The following is a 16,898-nucleotide window of genomic DNA, read 5'->3' as shown; positions in this document are numbered from 1 at the left end:
AACAGTCATTGATGAGAGGGCAGCACTAATTTAAATATACCTATCAGTTGCAATGAAGCTTTGATTCTTTCTCCTATAGCAACATTTCTTACTTAGTGATGGGGGGTCTATATAGTAGAGTATTGCAGTATTAGTTTTGATGATATCATTTATTGTATGACTCTGAGTAGCGATTCTCTCCAACAACAATTTTTTTGTTAACGTTATCCAGCGCTAGTCAGCTCTTCCTGTACCAAAATTCTAGCTTGTTCTCCATGTTCTTCTCTAGCTCGTTCTCCATGTTCTTCTCTAGCTCGCTCTCCATGTTCTTCTCTAGCTCGCTCTCCATGTTCTTCTCTAGCTCGTTCTCCATGTTCTTCTCTAGCTCGTTCTCCATGTTCTTCTCTAGCTCGTTCTCCATGTTCTTCTCTAGCTCGTTCTCCATGTTCTTCTCTAGCTTGTTCTCCATGTTCTTCTCTAGCTCGTTCTCCATGTTCTTCTCTAGCTCGTTCTCCATGTTCTTCTCTAGCTCGTTCTCCATGTTCTTCTCTAGCTCGCTCTCCATGTTCTTCTCTAGCTTGTTCTCCATGTTCTTCTCTAGCTCGTTCTCCATGTTCTTCTCTAGCTCGTTCTCCATGTTCTTCTCTAGCTCGTTCTCCATGTTCTTCTCTAGCTCGTTCTCCATGTTCTTTTTCAATAGTGAGCCAACATGTTTTCAGCACTTTTAAATCCACCAATGATCAAAACTCCTTTTCTCATGCGCTCTCTTGTCCCACTGCAGCGAATCCCAATAACATCACAGTATAGAAACTACAATACATATCATATCAGCACCTAAGTATTGTGTTAATATCGTATCGTGAGGTGCCTGGCAATCCCCAGCCCTAGTCCTCATAGACCACACTGACAAATGTTTTGGCTCGCGCCTTCCTCAATGCGTTTGTGGTCACAGTACCACACCAGTGCTCTGTATGTAGAACAAACCCAGACTGTGACAAACTGGCTCGGCTGGAGGACAATGACTTAGGAGAGTGCTGACATCTATGATGTAGGGCAGCATCGCACCTTGCCAGTTCATCACACACACACATAAAACAGAATGAAAAACACGCACACGCTGCACTTACACACTGAAAATATGTTTCTTCTCCACACACACACACACACACACACACACACACACACACACACACACCTTCACCCACCTCCCACATACATACACACCTTCAACCACACACCTTCACCCACACACACACATTGCCCTTTCACACTGGAATCTGTTCCTGTGAGGAACATAACATCAGTGCTAAACATATGCTTGATTATAGGTTATTTCAAACAGCTGCTGTTGTTCTCTGTGAAAGGACAGGAAGCTACACAGACAGATAAGAGCATTAGACGTCCACTGCTAAGAGATTCTGTATTGTTGGCAGGATACACTGAGGCTACTGCATCCCAAACTGCCCCGTGTTCCATATCCCTATACAGGGTATTATTTTTCAACAGGGCCCATTCATGGTAGGTTACTATTTCCTTAGCTATTAGGGAAAAGGGGACTAGGTTTCCCCCTTTCCCTATACCACTGACTAGGTATCCCCCTTTCCCTATACAACTGACTAGGTATCCCCCTTTCCTTATACAACTGACTAGGTATCCCCCTTTCCCTATACAACTGACTAGGTTTCCCCCTTTCCCTATACAACTGACTAGGTATCCCCCTTTCCCTATACAACTGACTAGGTATCCCCCTTTCCCTATACAACTGACTAGGTATCCCCCTTTCCCTATACAACTGACTAGGTATCCCCTTTCCCTATACAACTGACTAGGTATCCCCCTTTCCCTATACAACTGACTAGGTATCCCCCTTTCCCTATACAACTGACTAGGTATCCCCCTTTCCCTATACAACTGACTAGGTATCCCCTTTCCCTATACAACTGACTAGGTATCCCCCTTTCCCTATACAACTGACTAGGTATCCCCCTTTCCCTATACAACTGACTAGGTACCCCCTTTCACTATACAACTGACTAGGTATCCCCCTTTCCCTATACAACTGACTAGGTACCCCCCCTTTCCCTATACAACTGACTAGGTATCCCCCTTTCCCTATACAACTGACTAGGTATCCCCCTTTCCCTATACAACTGACTAGGTACCCCCCTTTCCCTATACAACTGACTAGGTACCCCCTTTCCCTATACAACTGACTAGGTATCCCCCTTTCCCTATACAACTGACTAGGTATCCCCCTTTCCCTATACAACTGACTAGGTATCCCCCTTTCCCTATACAACTGACTTGGTATCCCCTTTCCCTATACAACTGACTAGGTATCCCCCTTTCCCTATACAACTGACTAGGTATCCCCCTTTCCCTATACAACTGACTAGGTATCCCCCTTTCCACCTAGTCAGTTGTATAGGGAAAGGGGGATACCTAGTCAGTTGTATAGGGAAAGGGGGATACCTAGTCAGTTGTATAGGGAAAGGGGGATACCTAGTCAGTTGTATAGGGAAAGGGGGATACCTAGTCAGTTGTATAGGGAAAGGGGGATACCTAGTCAGTTGTATAGGGAAAGGGGGTACCTAGTCAGTTCTACAACTGAATGCATTCAACTGAAATGTGTCTTCCGCATTTAACCCAACCCCTCTGAATCAGAGTGTGTTTTCGAAAGGTTGCCTTAAATCAACATCCATGTCTTCTTTGCCCTTGCTCAGGGGCAGAACGACAGATTTTTACCTTGTCAGGGGATTCGATCCAGCAACCTTTCGGTTACTGGCCCAACGCTCCTACCCGCCAGGCTACCTGCCGCCCCCAGGCTACCTATACTTTCAATTGGTTAAATTGGAGCCTGAATACATTGTATTGTGTATGTAAGATACAGAATATGTGGAGGTCCATTTGGCCATGGCCATTCAGACCAGCAGTATTGTCATATTATATCCACTACCAGAGCCATGCATACATATTTATGTCAATACACATCTACTAAGTGCATTAACAAACCATATCACAACCTGCTATGTGACCCTAAGGGCTTCCTACAAGCTGCTATGTGACCCTAAGGGCTTCCTACAAGCTGCTATGTGACCCTAAGAGCTTCCTACAAGCTGCTATGTGACCCTAAGAGCTTCCTACAACCTGCTATGTGACCCTAAGAGCTTCCTACAACCTGCTATGTGACCCTAAGGGCTTCCTACAACCTGCTATGTGACCCTAAGAGCTTCCTACAACCTGCTATGTGACCCTAAGAGCTTCCTACAAGCTGCTATGTGACCCTAAGGGCTTCCTACAACCTGCTATGTGACCCTAAGAGCTTCCTACAACCTGCTATGTGACCCTAAGAGCTTCCTACAAGCTGCTATGTGACCCTAAGAGCTTCCTACAAGCTGCTATGTGACCCTAAGAGCTTCCTACAAGCTGCTATGTGACCCTAAGAGCTTCCTACAACCTGCTATGTGACCCTAAGAGCTTCCTACAACCTGCTATGTGACCCTAAGAGCTTCCTACAAGCTGCTATGTGACCCTAAGAGCTTCCTACAACCTGCTATGTGACCCTAAGAGCTTCCTACAACCTGCTATGTGACCCTAAGAGCTTCCTACAACCTGCTATGTGACCCTAACATGCTGACCACACCGCTCGCGTTGCGTGCATGAGCGTTGTAAAATAAATGTACACATAGATGTTATTCAATCATTGCACCCACACTGCTTGCGAGCGTCTGCGTTGCTAGGCGCTAAAATAGAAGTCAGTTCTACTTGGGACGCTGAACGCAGTGCAAGTCCTGCCTCTCCCATCTTCTCATTGGTTTACAGAAGCATATACCCACGTGCCATCTCCTCATTGGTTATATCCACGTGGGTGATTGAAAGATGAACCGAGGTCGGTCGGTCGTGGTAATACACCTTATTATGAAAGTTAGTTGCCAATCGCCATATAAAGACCAAAGAAGAAAAAGCCTGGAAGGAGGAGAGATGACTAGAAATTATTCGGTTGACCGTTTTTCTGTGTGGATGAATTGTCGGAGTAGAGGATCTTGTGCATTTCAGGTAAAATAACACCTCAACGTTTATCTCCCAGGACAAATTAGCTAGCAATAGCAAGCTAGCTAAATAGGACAAATTAGCTAGCAACTGCAAGCTAGCTAGCTAAATTGCCATAAATGTTTAATGCTTTTTGACCTGTCCCCAAATTAATATAGAATTTGTTCAGAGTTTGTTTTGATATTTCAACCTACGTGTCGTGACCGCGCTTGGTGTTCGGGGACAAAATCAATTTGCGCACGATGGCGCATGCGCACGTCTGGTCTGGGCATGGAGTAAGGGCTTCCCATGTCCATTAATCTACAGCAGTGCATCAGTAATTCGTTCAGCAATCAGCATTCGCCTAAATACATACAGCCACTTCATTTTTACTGCTGTGTGTGTACCTCCTGGACAGGTTTGTGTTTATGCAGACTGAAAGCTCATTTGGACCAAATGCTGAATAATTCCATGAGCATAGAAGAAGAGCTAACACAAGCTCGCTACAGAACTCTACTTACAGGGCTTTGACAGAACGCAGTGCTGTCTGAGTGCTATCTGCAAAGACAACGGAGAGAAAAAGTACAACCAGGAGAGGAAAGTATGGGGAGACGTAAGAGAGGAGATGCAGTATCCTGAATGGTTTGTAATTCCATATATATATATATAAAATCAGCAGCATGTGGTGTGGATAATTTCTTCCCAGAATGCAGCCACGCTATGGTGCTAAAGTAAACCAACAAGTTGTAATACAGAGCATCTGCACTTCAGCACCAACGAAGCAGACAGCAACAGAATGTGAATCAGAATTCTGAACTTCAGCACCAACGAAGCAGACAGCAACATAATGTGAATCAGAATTCTGAACTTCAGCACCAACGAAGCAGACAGCAACATAATGTGAATCAGAATTCTGAACTTCAGCACCAACGAAGCAGACAGCAACATAATGTGAATCAGAATTCTGAACTTCAGCACCAACGAAGCAGACAGCAACAGAATGTGAATCAGAATTCTGAACTTCAGCACCTCATGAGTGGAAAACATCTACAACTTGGTATTGGTATTTTATTAGGTTCCCCATCAGCTGTTGCGAAAACAGCAACTACAGTACTCTTCCTGGGGTCCACAAAAAAACATGAAACATGACATAATACAGAACATTAACAGACAAGAACAGCTCAAAGACAGAACTACTGTCAAAGAGGATACTGGTGGATCATCACAATAACCTGGGATAAAGACAACAGGTTATTGGGCTATATGCCTAGAACAACCAATTACATATCAGGTTATTGGGCTATATGCCTAGAACAACCAATTACATATCAGGTTATTGGGCTATATGCCTAGAACAACCAATTACATATCAGGTTATTGGGCTATATGCCTAGAACAACCAATTACATATCAGGTTATTGGGCTATATGCCTGGAACAACCAATTACATATCAGGTTATTGGGCTATATGCCTGGAACAACCAATTACATATCAGGTTATTGGGCTATATGCCTGGAACAACCAATTACATATCAGGTTATTGGGCTATATGCCTGGAACAACCAATTACATATCATTGTTCTGCTTCTTTAGAGGACGTCCTGGCTGGCTCACATCTGTAATAAAAGGAGCTGACAGAACCAGCGCTACCAGAACCAGAGTTCACAGAACCTTGCGCTGACAGAACCAGAGCTGACAGAACCTTGAGCTGACAGAACCAGAGCTGACAGAACCAGAGCTGACAAAACCTTGAGCTGACAGAACCAGAGCTGACAGAACCAGAGCTGACAGAACCAGAGCTGACAGAACCAGAGGCCACCCAAAGAAAACAACACGGCAGAGAATAGGCTCCAGCTAGCTCACTGCTAACAGTGAAAATAACAAGAGATAGTAACACATCACTACTAACAGTGAAAATAACAAGAGATAGTAACACATCACTACTAACAGTGAAAAGAACAAGGGATAGTAACACATCACTACTAACAGTGAAAATAACAAGAGATAGTAACACATCACTACTAACAGTGAAAAGAACAAGAGATAGTAACACATCACTACTAACAGTGAAAAGAACAAGAGATAGTAACACATCACTACTAACAGTGAAAAGAACAAGAGATAGTAACACATCACTACTAACAGTGAAAAAAGAACAAGGGATAGTAACATCACTGAAAAGAACAAGAGGTATGATGACAGGTGATAAACATTCCCCTATATCCCCAGAGAAGCACCCTCTCTCCCTGATGACAGGTGATAAACATTCCCCTATATCCCCAGAGAAGCACCCTCTCTCCCTGATGACAGGTGATAAACATTCCCCTATATCCCCAGAGAAGCACCCTCTCCCTGATGACAGGTGATAAACATTCCCCTATATCCCCAGAGAAGAACCCTCTCTCCCTGATGACAGGTGATAAACATTCCCCTATATCCCCAGAGAAGCACCCTCTCTCCCTGATGACAGGTGATAAACATTCCCCTATATCCCCAGAGAAGCACCCTCTCTCCCTGATGACAGGTGATAAACATTCCCCTATATCCCCAGAGAAGCACCCTCTCTCCCTGATGACAGGTGATAAACATTCCCCTATATCCCCAGAGAAGCACCCTCTCTCCCTGATGACAGGTGATAAACATTCCCCTATATCCCCAGAGAAACACCCTCTCTCCCTGATGACAGGTGATAAACCCTACATCCCCAAGGCCATCCACATCTCCAGCACTGAACCATTACACTGAGGGGTTTACTAACAGCCTGGAAGGTCATTGGAGGTGGTCTGTTCTGGTGGGGATGACTGAGCAGAGCAGAACAGAACACCAAACACACAAGACTAAACTGTTGATTCCCGCGATGGACTGCTTTTATTTTATTTTCTTAACAAGACTAAGGATCGGCTGGACTGCCAGGGAACACTTTCGGTCATGCCATCATTATAGTTGACAGCAACTCACTGCAGCGCTATATAATAGTTCATATGAAGTACTGTACACGCATGGTTAGTTAGATTAAATCAAATTAAGATCAAATCCTATTCTGAGGAATGATCACCAAATAGATTGTGAAGTGTGACCACTTTCCATAACTTATATAACAACGCAATAACAACTTAGAATTCAAAGGGACAATCACCTGGGACCATGTCTATCTCATCTATACAGCATTATGAAAAGTGGTAGAATGATATTCGTTTAGCTGCCACCCTTGTGCTCTCTTCTAGTTCATGTTTTGTTATTTTCCCTTTTTTGTGTTACATCATGGCCATGCTGCTCTAACAGTTGATTTTAAAAACACAAGCTGTCCATGGATTATCAGCACCTAACGAGTCCATGAACATTGTGTCAGCGTGCTGCATGAACACATAATCATTATCTACCCTCCTTTCTCATACTAAATGGCTTCAACCGATCCCTGTTGAAGTGACACTGAAGAACACTGACAGTGATGGAATCTTGGATGAGTATATAAAACATTCCCACAGCACACAGAGCGAGGCCTGAGTCTATGTTTATAATTTTGCAAACACAACCTGTTGTGGTCAAGTGTTAGACAATGAAGTAAAGAAATAAAGAATTTAGGTGAGGTGGTGCTGTACTGAAAAACGAAAGATAAATCCACAGCAAGAATAATATAAAATTTAGCAGACGCTCTTATCCAGAGCGACTAGGGTTAATTGCCTTGCTCAACAGTCTTAACAGCTAGGCTACATGTTAGCTAATACGTGTTCAAGAGGAAATCTAACCCATAGTGGCTACTGCTTGGGTTACCCTGGAATTAAACTGATAAAACCGATACGCTTTGTTATGTTTTGTGAAACAATGGTGAAACTGAGATTTCAGGCTATGCTTGGGTATGAACTCAATCACCTTACAACCAAAAAGACAGATGAATGGAACTGGACAGTGTATGGAAGACACTCTAAACACAACTCTGAGGACAATACCATATCTAAGGGGAGTAGACAGAGCTTCAGCCATAAGACGAGGTGCAGTCCAAAACCTTCATCTCTTTCCACACAGTAGCTTAGTCGTCCTTATTTCAGCAATAACGGAATGCCAATTTTTCATTAGGTCAGTGCATTATGGAACCTTCTGGAGCTTATCCAGACTTTTATAACTAATTTTGCAGAAGTTCAGTTGATTTGGAGGCTCAGACAACTATGCCATAATGTGCTGTCCTAATGATTTTCTGGGTCAAACAAAACTCCCTCGATACTAAATGGAGAAAAAAAAAAAAAACTTGGCGGGACCACATTCATATACGTATTCAGACAAACCTCCCATCCGATGACGTGGATGTTGATTATGGTAACCCCACGTACCTCTCAGATTCAGAGGGGTTGAGTTGAATGCGGAAGACACATTTCAGTTGAATGCATTCAGTTGTACAACTGACTAGGTATCCCCTTTTCCCTATACAACTGACTAGGTCTCCCCCTTTCCCTATACAACTGACTAGGTATCCCCTTTTCCCTATACAACTGACTAGGTATCCCCCTTTCCCTATACAACTGACTAGGTACCCCCCTTTCCCTATACAACTGACTAGGTATCCCCCTTTCCCTATACAACTGACTAGGTATCCCCCTTTCCCTATACAACTGACTAGGTATCCCCCTTTCCCTATACAACTGACTAGGTACCCCCCTTTCCCTATACAACTGACTAGGTATCCCCCTTTCCCTATACAACTGACTAGGTATCCCCCTTTCCCTATACAACTGACTAGGTACCCCCCCTTTCCCTATACAACTGACTAGGTATCCCCCTTTCCCTATACAACTGACTAGTATCCCCCTTTCCCTATACAACTGACTAGGTGTCCCTTTCCCTATACAACTGACTAGGTATCCCCCTTTCCCTATACAACTGACTAGGTATCCCCCTTTCCCTATACAACTGACTAGGTATCCCCCTTTCCCTATACAACTGACTAGGTATCCCCCTTCCCTATACAACTGACTAGGTATCCCCCTTTCCCTATACAACTGACTAGGTATCCCCCTTTCCCTATACAACTGACTAGGTATCCCCCTTTCCCTGTACAACTGACTAGGTATCCCCCTTTCCCTATACAACTGACTAGGTTTCCCCCTTTCCCTATACAACTGACTAGGTATCCCCCTTTCCCTATACAACTGACTAGGTATCCCCCCTTTCCCTGTACAACTGACTAGGTATCCCCCTTTCCCTATACAACTGACTAGGTATCCCCCTTTCCCTATACAACTGACTAGGTATCCCCCTTCCCTATACAACTGACTAGGTATCCCCCTTTCCCTATACAACTGACTAGGTATCCCCCTTTCCCTATACAACTGACTAGGTATCCTCCTTTCCCTGTACAACTGACTAGGTATCCCCCTTTCCCTATATAACTGACTAGGTATCCCCCTTTCCCTATACAACTGACTAGGTATCCCCCTTTCCCTATACAACTGACTAGGTATCCCCCTTTCCCTACACAACTGACTAGGTATCCCCCTTTCCCTACACAACTGACTAGGTATCCCCCTTTCCCTATACAACTGACTAGGTATCCCCCTTTCCCTATACAACTGACTAGGTATCCCCCTTTCCCTACACAACTGACTAGGTATCCCCCTTTCCCTATACAACTGACTAGGTATCCCCCTTTCCCTGTACAACTGACTAGGTATCCCCCTTTCCCTATACAACTGACTAGGTACCCCCCTTTCCCTATACAACTGACTAGGTATCCCCCTTTCCCTATACAACTGACTAGGTATCCCCCTTTCCCTATACAACTGACTAGGTATCCCCCTTTCCCTATACAACTGACTAGGTATCCCCCTTTCCCTATACAACTGACTAGGTATCCCCCTTTCCCTATACAACTGACTAGGTATCCCCCTTTCCCTATACAACTGACTAGGTATCCCCCTTTCCCTATACAACTGACTAGGTACCCCCTTTCCCTATACAACTGACTAGGTATCCCCTTTCCCTATACAACTGACTAGGTATCCCCCTTTCCCTATACAACTGACTAGGTATCCCCCTTTCCCTATACAACTGACTAGGTATCCCCCTTCCCCTTTATCCTTTCCATCCAGTTTTAAACAGATCATCACAAATCCTTCATTAGCATGCTCTTCACATTGAAAAGGATTATTCCACAGCTCAAGTCCAGGAAGGAACGTGTGATTCCTCACAACCGTATCGGATAAGATCCAAGGTCCCTCCCCTAACACCCTCTTCTCCAATGCCTTTTGACGAGGAGGCAAGGAGAAGAAGATCCAAGGTCCCTCCCCTAACACCCTCTTCTCCAATGCCTTTTGACGAGGAGGCAAGGAGAAGAAGATCCAAGGTCCCTCCCCTAACACCCTCTTCTCCAATGCCTTTTGACGAGGAGAAGGAGAAGGAGGAGAAGAAGATGCAAACAATAGAGGAAAAATGTGTTGAGAAAGAGCCTCTGTTGCCTTACCTCGATGAGGAAGTCTCCGTTGCGAAGCCCCGCCCGCCATGCAACCCCTCCCTCGTCCACAGACTCCAGGTACTGCAGGGCGGGGAAGGCGGGTGTAGGGGTGAACTCCTCGATGGGCGTGTCCGCTGGAGGGGTGGGTGAGCAGGTGCAGACAACGGCCCAGGTAAAGACAGAGACAGAGAAAGGGTGAGAAAGGCAAGGTAGCAACATCCCTGTCTGGGACAGTATCATTATTACACATATGTTATGAAGTTAATTCAACAACACATCACCCATGAACTTCAACACAGCAGTGTGATGTACAATAGACACCTTTGAATGTTAACGTTCAAAATTGACAGCATCAGGGAAATGGCAAACATATTTTACTGGACCACATATAATGAAGATGTTGCCAACTGTGTTGCATACACATGTACATGGAAGATACATGCAAATACAGTGCATTCGGAAAGTATTCAAACCCCTTGACTTTTTCCACATTTTGTTACGTTACAGCCTTATTCTATAATTGATTAAATTGTTTTTTCCCCTCATCAATCTACACACATAATGACAAAGCAAAAACAGGTTTTTAGACATTTTTGCAAATTTGTTAAAAATAAAAAAGGAAATATCACATTTACATTAGCATTCAGACCTTTTACTCAGTACTTTATTGAAGCACCTTTGTCAGCGATTACAGCCTTGAGTCTTATTGGGTATGATGCTACAAGCTTGGCACACCTGTATTTGGGGAGCTTCTCCCATTATTCTCTGCAGATCCTCTCAAGCTCTGTCAGGTTGGATGGGGAGCGTCACTGCACAGCTATATTTAGGTCTCTCCAGATATGTTCGATCGGGTTCATGTCCGGGCTCTGGCTAGGCCACTTAAGGACATTCAGAGACTTGTCCCGAAGCCACTTGTGCGTTGTCTTGGCTGTGTGCTTAGGGTCGTTGTCCTGTTGGAAGGTGAACCTTCGGCCCAGTCATAAAGGCCTGATTGGTGGAATGCTGCAGAGATGGGAGAACCTTCCAGAAGGACAACTCCCTGACCAAGGTCCTTCTCCCCCGATTGCTCAATTTGGCCGGGCAGCCAGATCTAGGAACAGTCTTGGTGGTTCAAAACGTCTTCCATTTAAGAATGATGGTGGCCACTGTGTTCTTGGGGACCTTCGCTGTTGCAAAAAAAAGTGGCATGGAAACAGGTTGCACTTGAGCTCAATTTCGAGTCTCATAGCAAAGGGTCTACTGTAAATACTTATGTAAATAAGGTATTCCAGTTTTTTTAATCTTTAATACATTTGCTTTGTCATTATGGGGTATTGTGTGTAGATTGAATAAGGCTGTAACTGTCAGGATTCACCTAACAGTCATGATTTGGGGCTGTACAAATTTTTGATGTATTACAATAATTGATTATGCTTACGTTATATTAATAGAAGGGGAGGGATTATAAGACCCCTCCCTCCTTACATTTATAGGGTCCTAGACTATATACTAACAATATATATATATTCATTATATAGTTTTAGAATTCTTCCACAGTTGTTTTCTTTCTCTCTCTGTCTCTCTCTGTCTCTCTGTGTGTGTGTGTGTGTGTGTGTGTGTGTGTGTGTGTGTGTGTGTGTGTGTGTGTGTGTGTGTGTGTGTGTGTGTGTGTGTGTGTGTGAGTGAGTGAGTGAGTGAGTGAGTGAGTGAGTGAGTGAGTGAGTGAGTGAGTGAGTGAGTGAGTGAGTGTGTGTGTGTGTGACAGACAGAACTCTGCAGGGGAGTGAAGGAGATAAGACTAGGTAAACATTACATAATAAATCAACTTTGGGGGAAGGGGACATTTACTGCTAAGTGTTTAGCTAACAATAAAGGCCCTGTTTTGGTCCCAGGAGTAGAGGATGATGATGTAGGCAGTGACATCACCATGGCGCGACTTAGAGTTTAATAAAACCACTGGAGACCTTTTGTTGGATGCAGAACTTACTCGGAAACATGCGTGCTATGTTCCTGATTGTCAACTTCTGTCTGCAATTGCATTAATAAAGGTTTTTGAATTATTGAATTAAAGATATTGTCATAATGCTAATTTCACCAATGAGCCAATAATGATTGTAAAGGAGGAAAGGAACAAACCCTAACATAACCTAACATAATGAAGAAAAAGTCAAGGGGTCTGAATACTTTCCGAATGTACTGTACATGCAGGAACAGAATTACAACAATGCTACAGAACCATTTGTACTTGGATGGATCATCATATGCAATGCAATTATCAGGACACTAAAAAAGCATGCATGTAGGAAAAGAGAGGCCTAATCATGCTGTCTGGACAGAGTCAGAGACGGTGGCCAGGTGCTGGGGTAGGTGCTGGGCTGGGGAAGGTGCTGGCCTGGGGCAGGTGCTGGGCTGGGGCAGGTGCTGTGAAAGGTGCTTGCCTACGGAAGGTACTGGGCTGGGGCAGGTGCTGGGCTGGGGAAGGTGCTGTGAAAGGTGCTGGCCTGGGGCAGGTGCTGGGCTGGAGCAGGTGCTGGGCTGGAGCAGGTGCTGGGTAAGGTACTGGGGCAGGTGTTGGGACTGGTAGTGGGGCTGGGATGGGACAGGTGCTAGGGCAGGTGTTGGGGCTGGTAGTGGGTCTGGGGCTGGTCGTGGGGCTGGGATGGGACAGATGTGGGACAGGTGTGGGGGCTGGTAGTGGGTCTGGGCTGGAGATGGTAGTGGGGCTGTGATGGGACAGGTGCTGGGGCAGGAGTTGGGGCTGGTAGTGGGTCTGGGATGGGACAGGTACTGGGACATGTGTGGGGCTGGTAGTGGGGCTTGGATGGGACAGGGGCTGGGGCAGGTGTTGGGGCTGGTAGTGGGGCTGGGATGGGACAGGTGCTGGGGTAGGTGTTGGGTCTGGTAGTGGGTCTGGGGCTGGTAGCGGGGCTGGGCTGGGACAGGTGCTGATGCTGGTAGTGGGTCTGGTGCTGGTAGTGGGGCTGGGCTGGGGCTGGTAGTATGGCTGGGCTGGGGCTGGTATTGGGGCTGGGATGGGACAGATGCTGGGGCTGGTAGTGGGTCTGGGCTGAGGATGGTAGTGGGGCTGGGATGGGGCTGGTAGTGGGGCTGGGATGGGACAGATGTTGGGACAGGTTATGGGGCTGGTAGTGGGGCTGGGCTGGGACTGGTAGTGGGGCTGGGCTGGGGCTGGTAGTGGGGCTGGGATGGGACAGGTGCTGGGGCAGGTGTTGGGGCTGGTAGTGGGTCTGGGGCTGGGATGGGACAGGTGCTGGGGCCGGTGTTGGGGCTGGTAGTGGGTCTGGGATGGGACAGGGGTTGGGGCCGGTGTTGGGGCTGGTAGTGGGTCTGGGGCTGGTAGTGGGGCTGGGATGGGACAGATAGTGGGGCTGGTAGTGGGGCTGGGATGGGGCAGGTGCTGGGGCTGGTAGTGGGGCTGGGATGGGACATGTGCTAGGGCTGGTAGTGGGGCTGGGATGGGGCAGGTTTTGGGGCTGGTAGTGGGTCTGGGGCTGGTAGTGGGGCTGGGATGGGGCAGGTTTTGGGGCTGGTAGTGGGTCTGGGGCTGGTAGTGGGGCTGGTGCTGGGGCTGGGATGGGACAGGTGCTGGGGCTGGTAGTGGGGCTGGGATGGGACATGTGCTGGGGCTGGTAGTGGGGCTGGGATGGGGCAGGTGCTGGGGCTGGTAGTGGGGCTGGTGGTGGGGCTGGGATGGGACAGGTGCTGGGGCTGGTAGTGGGGCTGGGATGGGACATGTGCTGGGGCTGGTAGTGGGGCTGGTAGTGGGGCTGGTAGTGGGGCTGGGGCAGGTGTTGGAGCTGGTAGTGGGGCTGGGGCTGGTAGTGGGGCTGGTAGTGGGGCTGGTGCTGGGGTTGGTAGTGGGGCTGGGGCAGGTGTTGGGGCTGGTAGTGGGGCTGGGGCTGGTAGTGGGGCTGAGGCATGTGCTGGGGCTGGTAGTGGGGCTGGTAGTGGGGCTGGGGCAGGTGCTGGTAGTGGGCTGGTAGTGGGGCTGGTAGTGGGGCTGGGGCTGGTAGTGGGGCTGGTAGTGGGGCTACAGAGAGACGCATCATTAATCCCTCCACTCTGGTCCAAATAAACTCCCTGCATTGTATGGTTCATTAGTGTGTGTGTGTGTGTGTGTGTGTGTGTGTGTGTGTGTGTGTGTGTGTGTGTGTGTGTGTGTGTGTGTGTGTGTGTGTGTGTGTGTATGTGTGTGTGTGTGTGTGTGTGTGTGTGTACGCATAGATCTGTCAAGGGGGTGTAAAACTGAACTGGCCATCTCTTCAAGCCAATAAAAGCATACAACTATCAGCAAAGCTGCATCAAAGTTAACTTTAGATGTTGCAGATTGTCACAGATGTTACAAGAATACTGTGTAGCATCTTTCTCCTGCAGAACTGGAGTAACAGCAGCTCAAACAAACCGCTGGTGACAAGTGACACTTGCAATAAATCAGCCATGTGCTTCAAGAAAACTCCACGGGCAGTTAGTCGTCTGCTCATTCAATACAGCTTACATGAATGTACATACAGTAGCTTACATGAATGTACATACAGTAGCTTACATGAATGTATATACAGTAGCTTACATGAATGTATATACAGTAGCTTACATGAATGTACATACAGTAGCTTACATGAATGTATATACAGTAGCTTACATGAATGTATATACAGTAGCTTACATGAATGTACATACAGTAGCTTACATGAATGTATATACAGTAGCTTACATGAATGTATATACAGTAGCTTACATGAATGTACATACAGTAGCTTACATGAATGTATATACAGTAGCTTACATGAATGTATATACAGTAGTAGTAGTATTCTCTGGAGCAGAGGCACAGGCTCTGGGTATTAGATTTGAATTAACTGGATAAATAATGTCGTTGAGAGTTTGTGATGGAGAAGCTTTTTAAGTCAACAGAATATCATTAGGTGTTTGTTTATTCTAGGATCAGTCGGTTTATTATAGGCTTCTATAATAAACTTATTAAGGTCACACAAAACATGACAAGGAACAGAGCTGACTACAACACAAAACAATCACAGATATGAGATCTGTCGCCAACAGAAAAAAAGTAATTTCTATTGAAGTAAGTGGGTGTACAAAGCAGCATGGGGTTGATAATAAGCAATATGAGCGTGATTCTCATCACTGACGCGACGGTGGACCGGGGATGCAACATGAACACAACAAGGGAGGTACAGACACTGACTGAGTGAGTGCGTCTCTTGGTCTGTCAGTCTCCTACCTTTCGCCCCTCGCAGCACAAACCCGAATCCCTCATTATCCTTCTTCTGTAGAACTACCGTCTTCTCGTCAATAACACAGTTGCTGTGGAGAAAATTCCGCGCAAATCGACCGTTATTATTACATCCTATCATCCTCATCATAGCCACAGCTGCTCGCCCAGAGTGCTTCATTATGACAGTTCGTCCGTTGCACAACGAATTAATTAACTATAATGAAGAGTGCTGCACGCGATGTGACAGCGACACACCGTCACCGTGAACCTCCAAAGAACGAGTCAGCTTCGGCAGAAAACGTTGCAGTTGTTGCACTGGAAAACATAAACTAACGGCAGGAGCCGGCGACAAAGCTAGGTTGTCCATCGCGAGAAACATTTCCACCCAAAGAGGAAACCCACAAGCGGCAAACATGAGAGAGGAAAAAACATAGCTGGGGAAGCGAGGTCAGGGAAGGAGGGAGGGAGGGAGGGAGGTAGGGAGGGAGGGAGGGAGGGAGGTAGGGAGGGAGGGAGGGAGGGAGGTAGGGATGAGGGAGGGAGGGAGGGAGGGATGAGGGCACCCTATAGGGTGCAAGGCTGACTGGATGAATGAAAGAACGAATGAATGGATAAACGAATATAGGAAATAAGCAATCATTTAATTCAATGTAATGGGAGTGACCACCCTTAGCCTATCAAAATGTTCGTTCCTCGGCCAGCAGTAAATCCTATAGGCTGTGGCGCGCGCAGCAACATCTGGATGCTGGATGACAACCGCAGCATTCTTATGCTGTGGTGTCATTTCTGAAAGATGAAAAAAGTTATATTCTTATAGACAATTTTGCAATAATGTGATTGGATTTGGCCTAATATCAATATCAACTAAACTAAACCATCAGAAAATGGAAGCATACAGTGCCAGTGCCACAAATAAAAGCATAAAATGGTGAAATGTTTTTATTTATTTTTTACTTAAAAGGAATCACTCATATTTTTCAGTAATCATTTGCTGGGTTTCAAACCCCCAAAAATCTCTAAAAGAATGGCTTACGTGAATCTTTTAAGATGCATGGCATTCTTTCAATTTAGTATGCTTGGATGCAAACAGTAGGTCAGACTAATTTTCATAAACTAGGCTACACAAGTAGACAGCATTCCAGAATTAGTATTGCATTGCAAGCCTTGGTTGGGTTCCAAGGAGGAATTTGAAGGGGAGAGCAGCAGAGGTAGCA

The 16,898-nt window shown here is 46.0% G+C and overlaps 1 protein-coding gene across 12 annotated transcripts in view; it reads right to left on the bottom strand.

Moving 5' to 3' along the window:
- LOC115197597 (SH3 and multiple ankyrin repeat domains protein 2) overlaps nt 1–16,898 on the bottom strand; it is a 174,058-nt gene that overhangs the window by 38,856 nt on the left and 118,304 nt on the right. For all 12 annotated transcript variants that reach the window (XR_003879034.1, XM_029759268.1, XM_029759264.1 and 9 more), the window contains 2 exons: nt 15,691–15,773; nt 10,461–10,585 (listed from right to left, as the gene is read on the bottom strand). Coding sequence is in view for 11 of the 12 variants with exons in the window: in XM_029759268.1 (XP_029615128.1) it covers nt 10,461–10,585; nt 15,691–15,773 (208 nt within the window). In the remaining variant the exon portion in view is untranslated. The remainder of the gene's footprint in view (nt 1–10,460; nt 10,586–15,690; nt 15,774–16,898) is intronic.

This window comes from Salmo trutta, chromosome 7 (genome assembly GCF_901001165.1).
Source record: "Salmo trutta chromosome 7, fSalTru1.1, whole genome shotgun sequence".
Taxonomy (NCBI): Eukaryota; Metazoa; Chordata; class Actinopteri; order Salmoniformes; family Salmonidae; genus Salmo; species Salmo trutta.
Note: the sequence above shows the minus strand (reverse complement) of the source record. Positions and strands in the feature narration are given on the sequence as shown.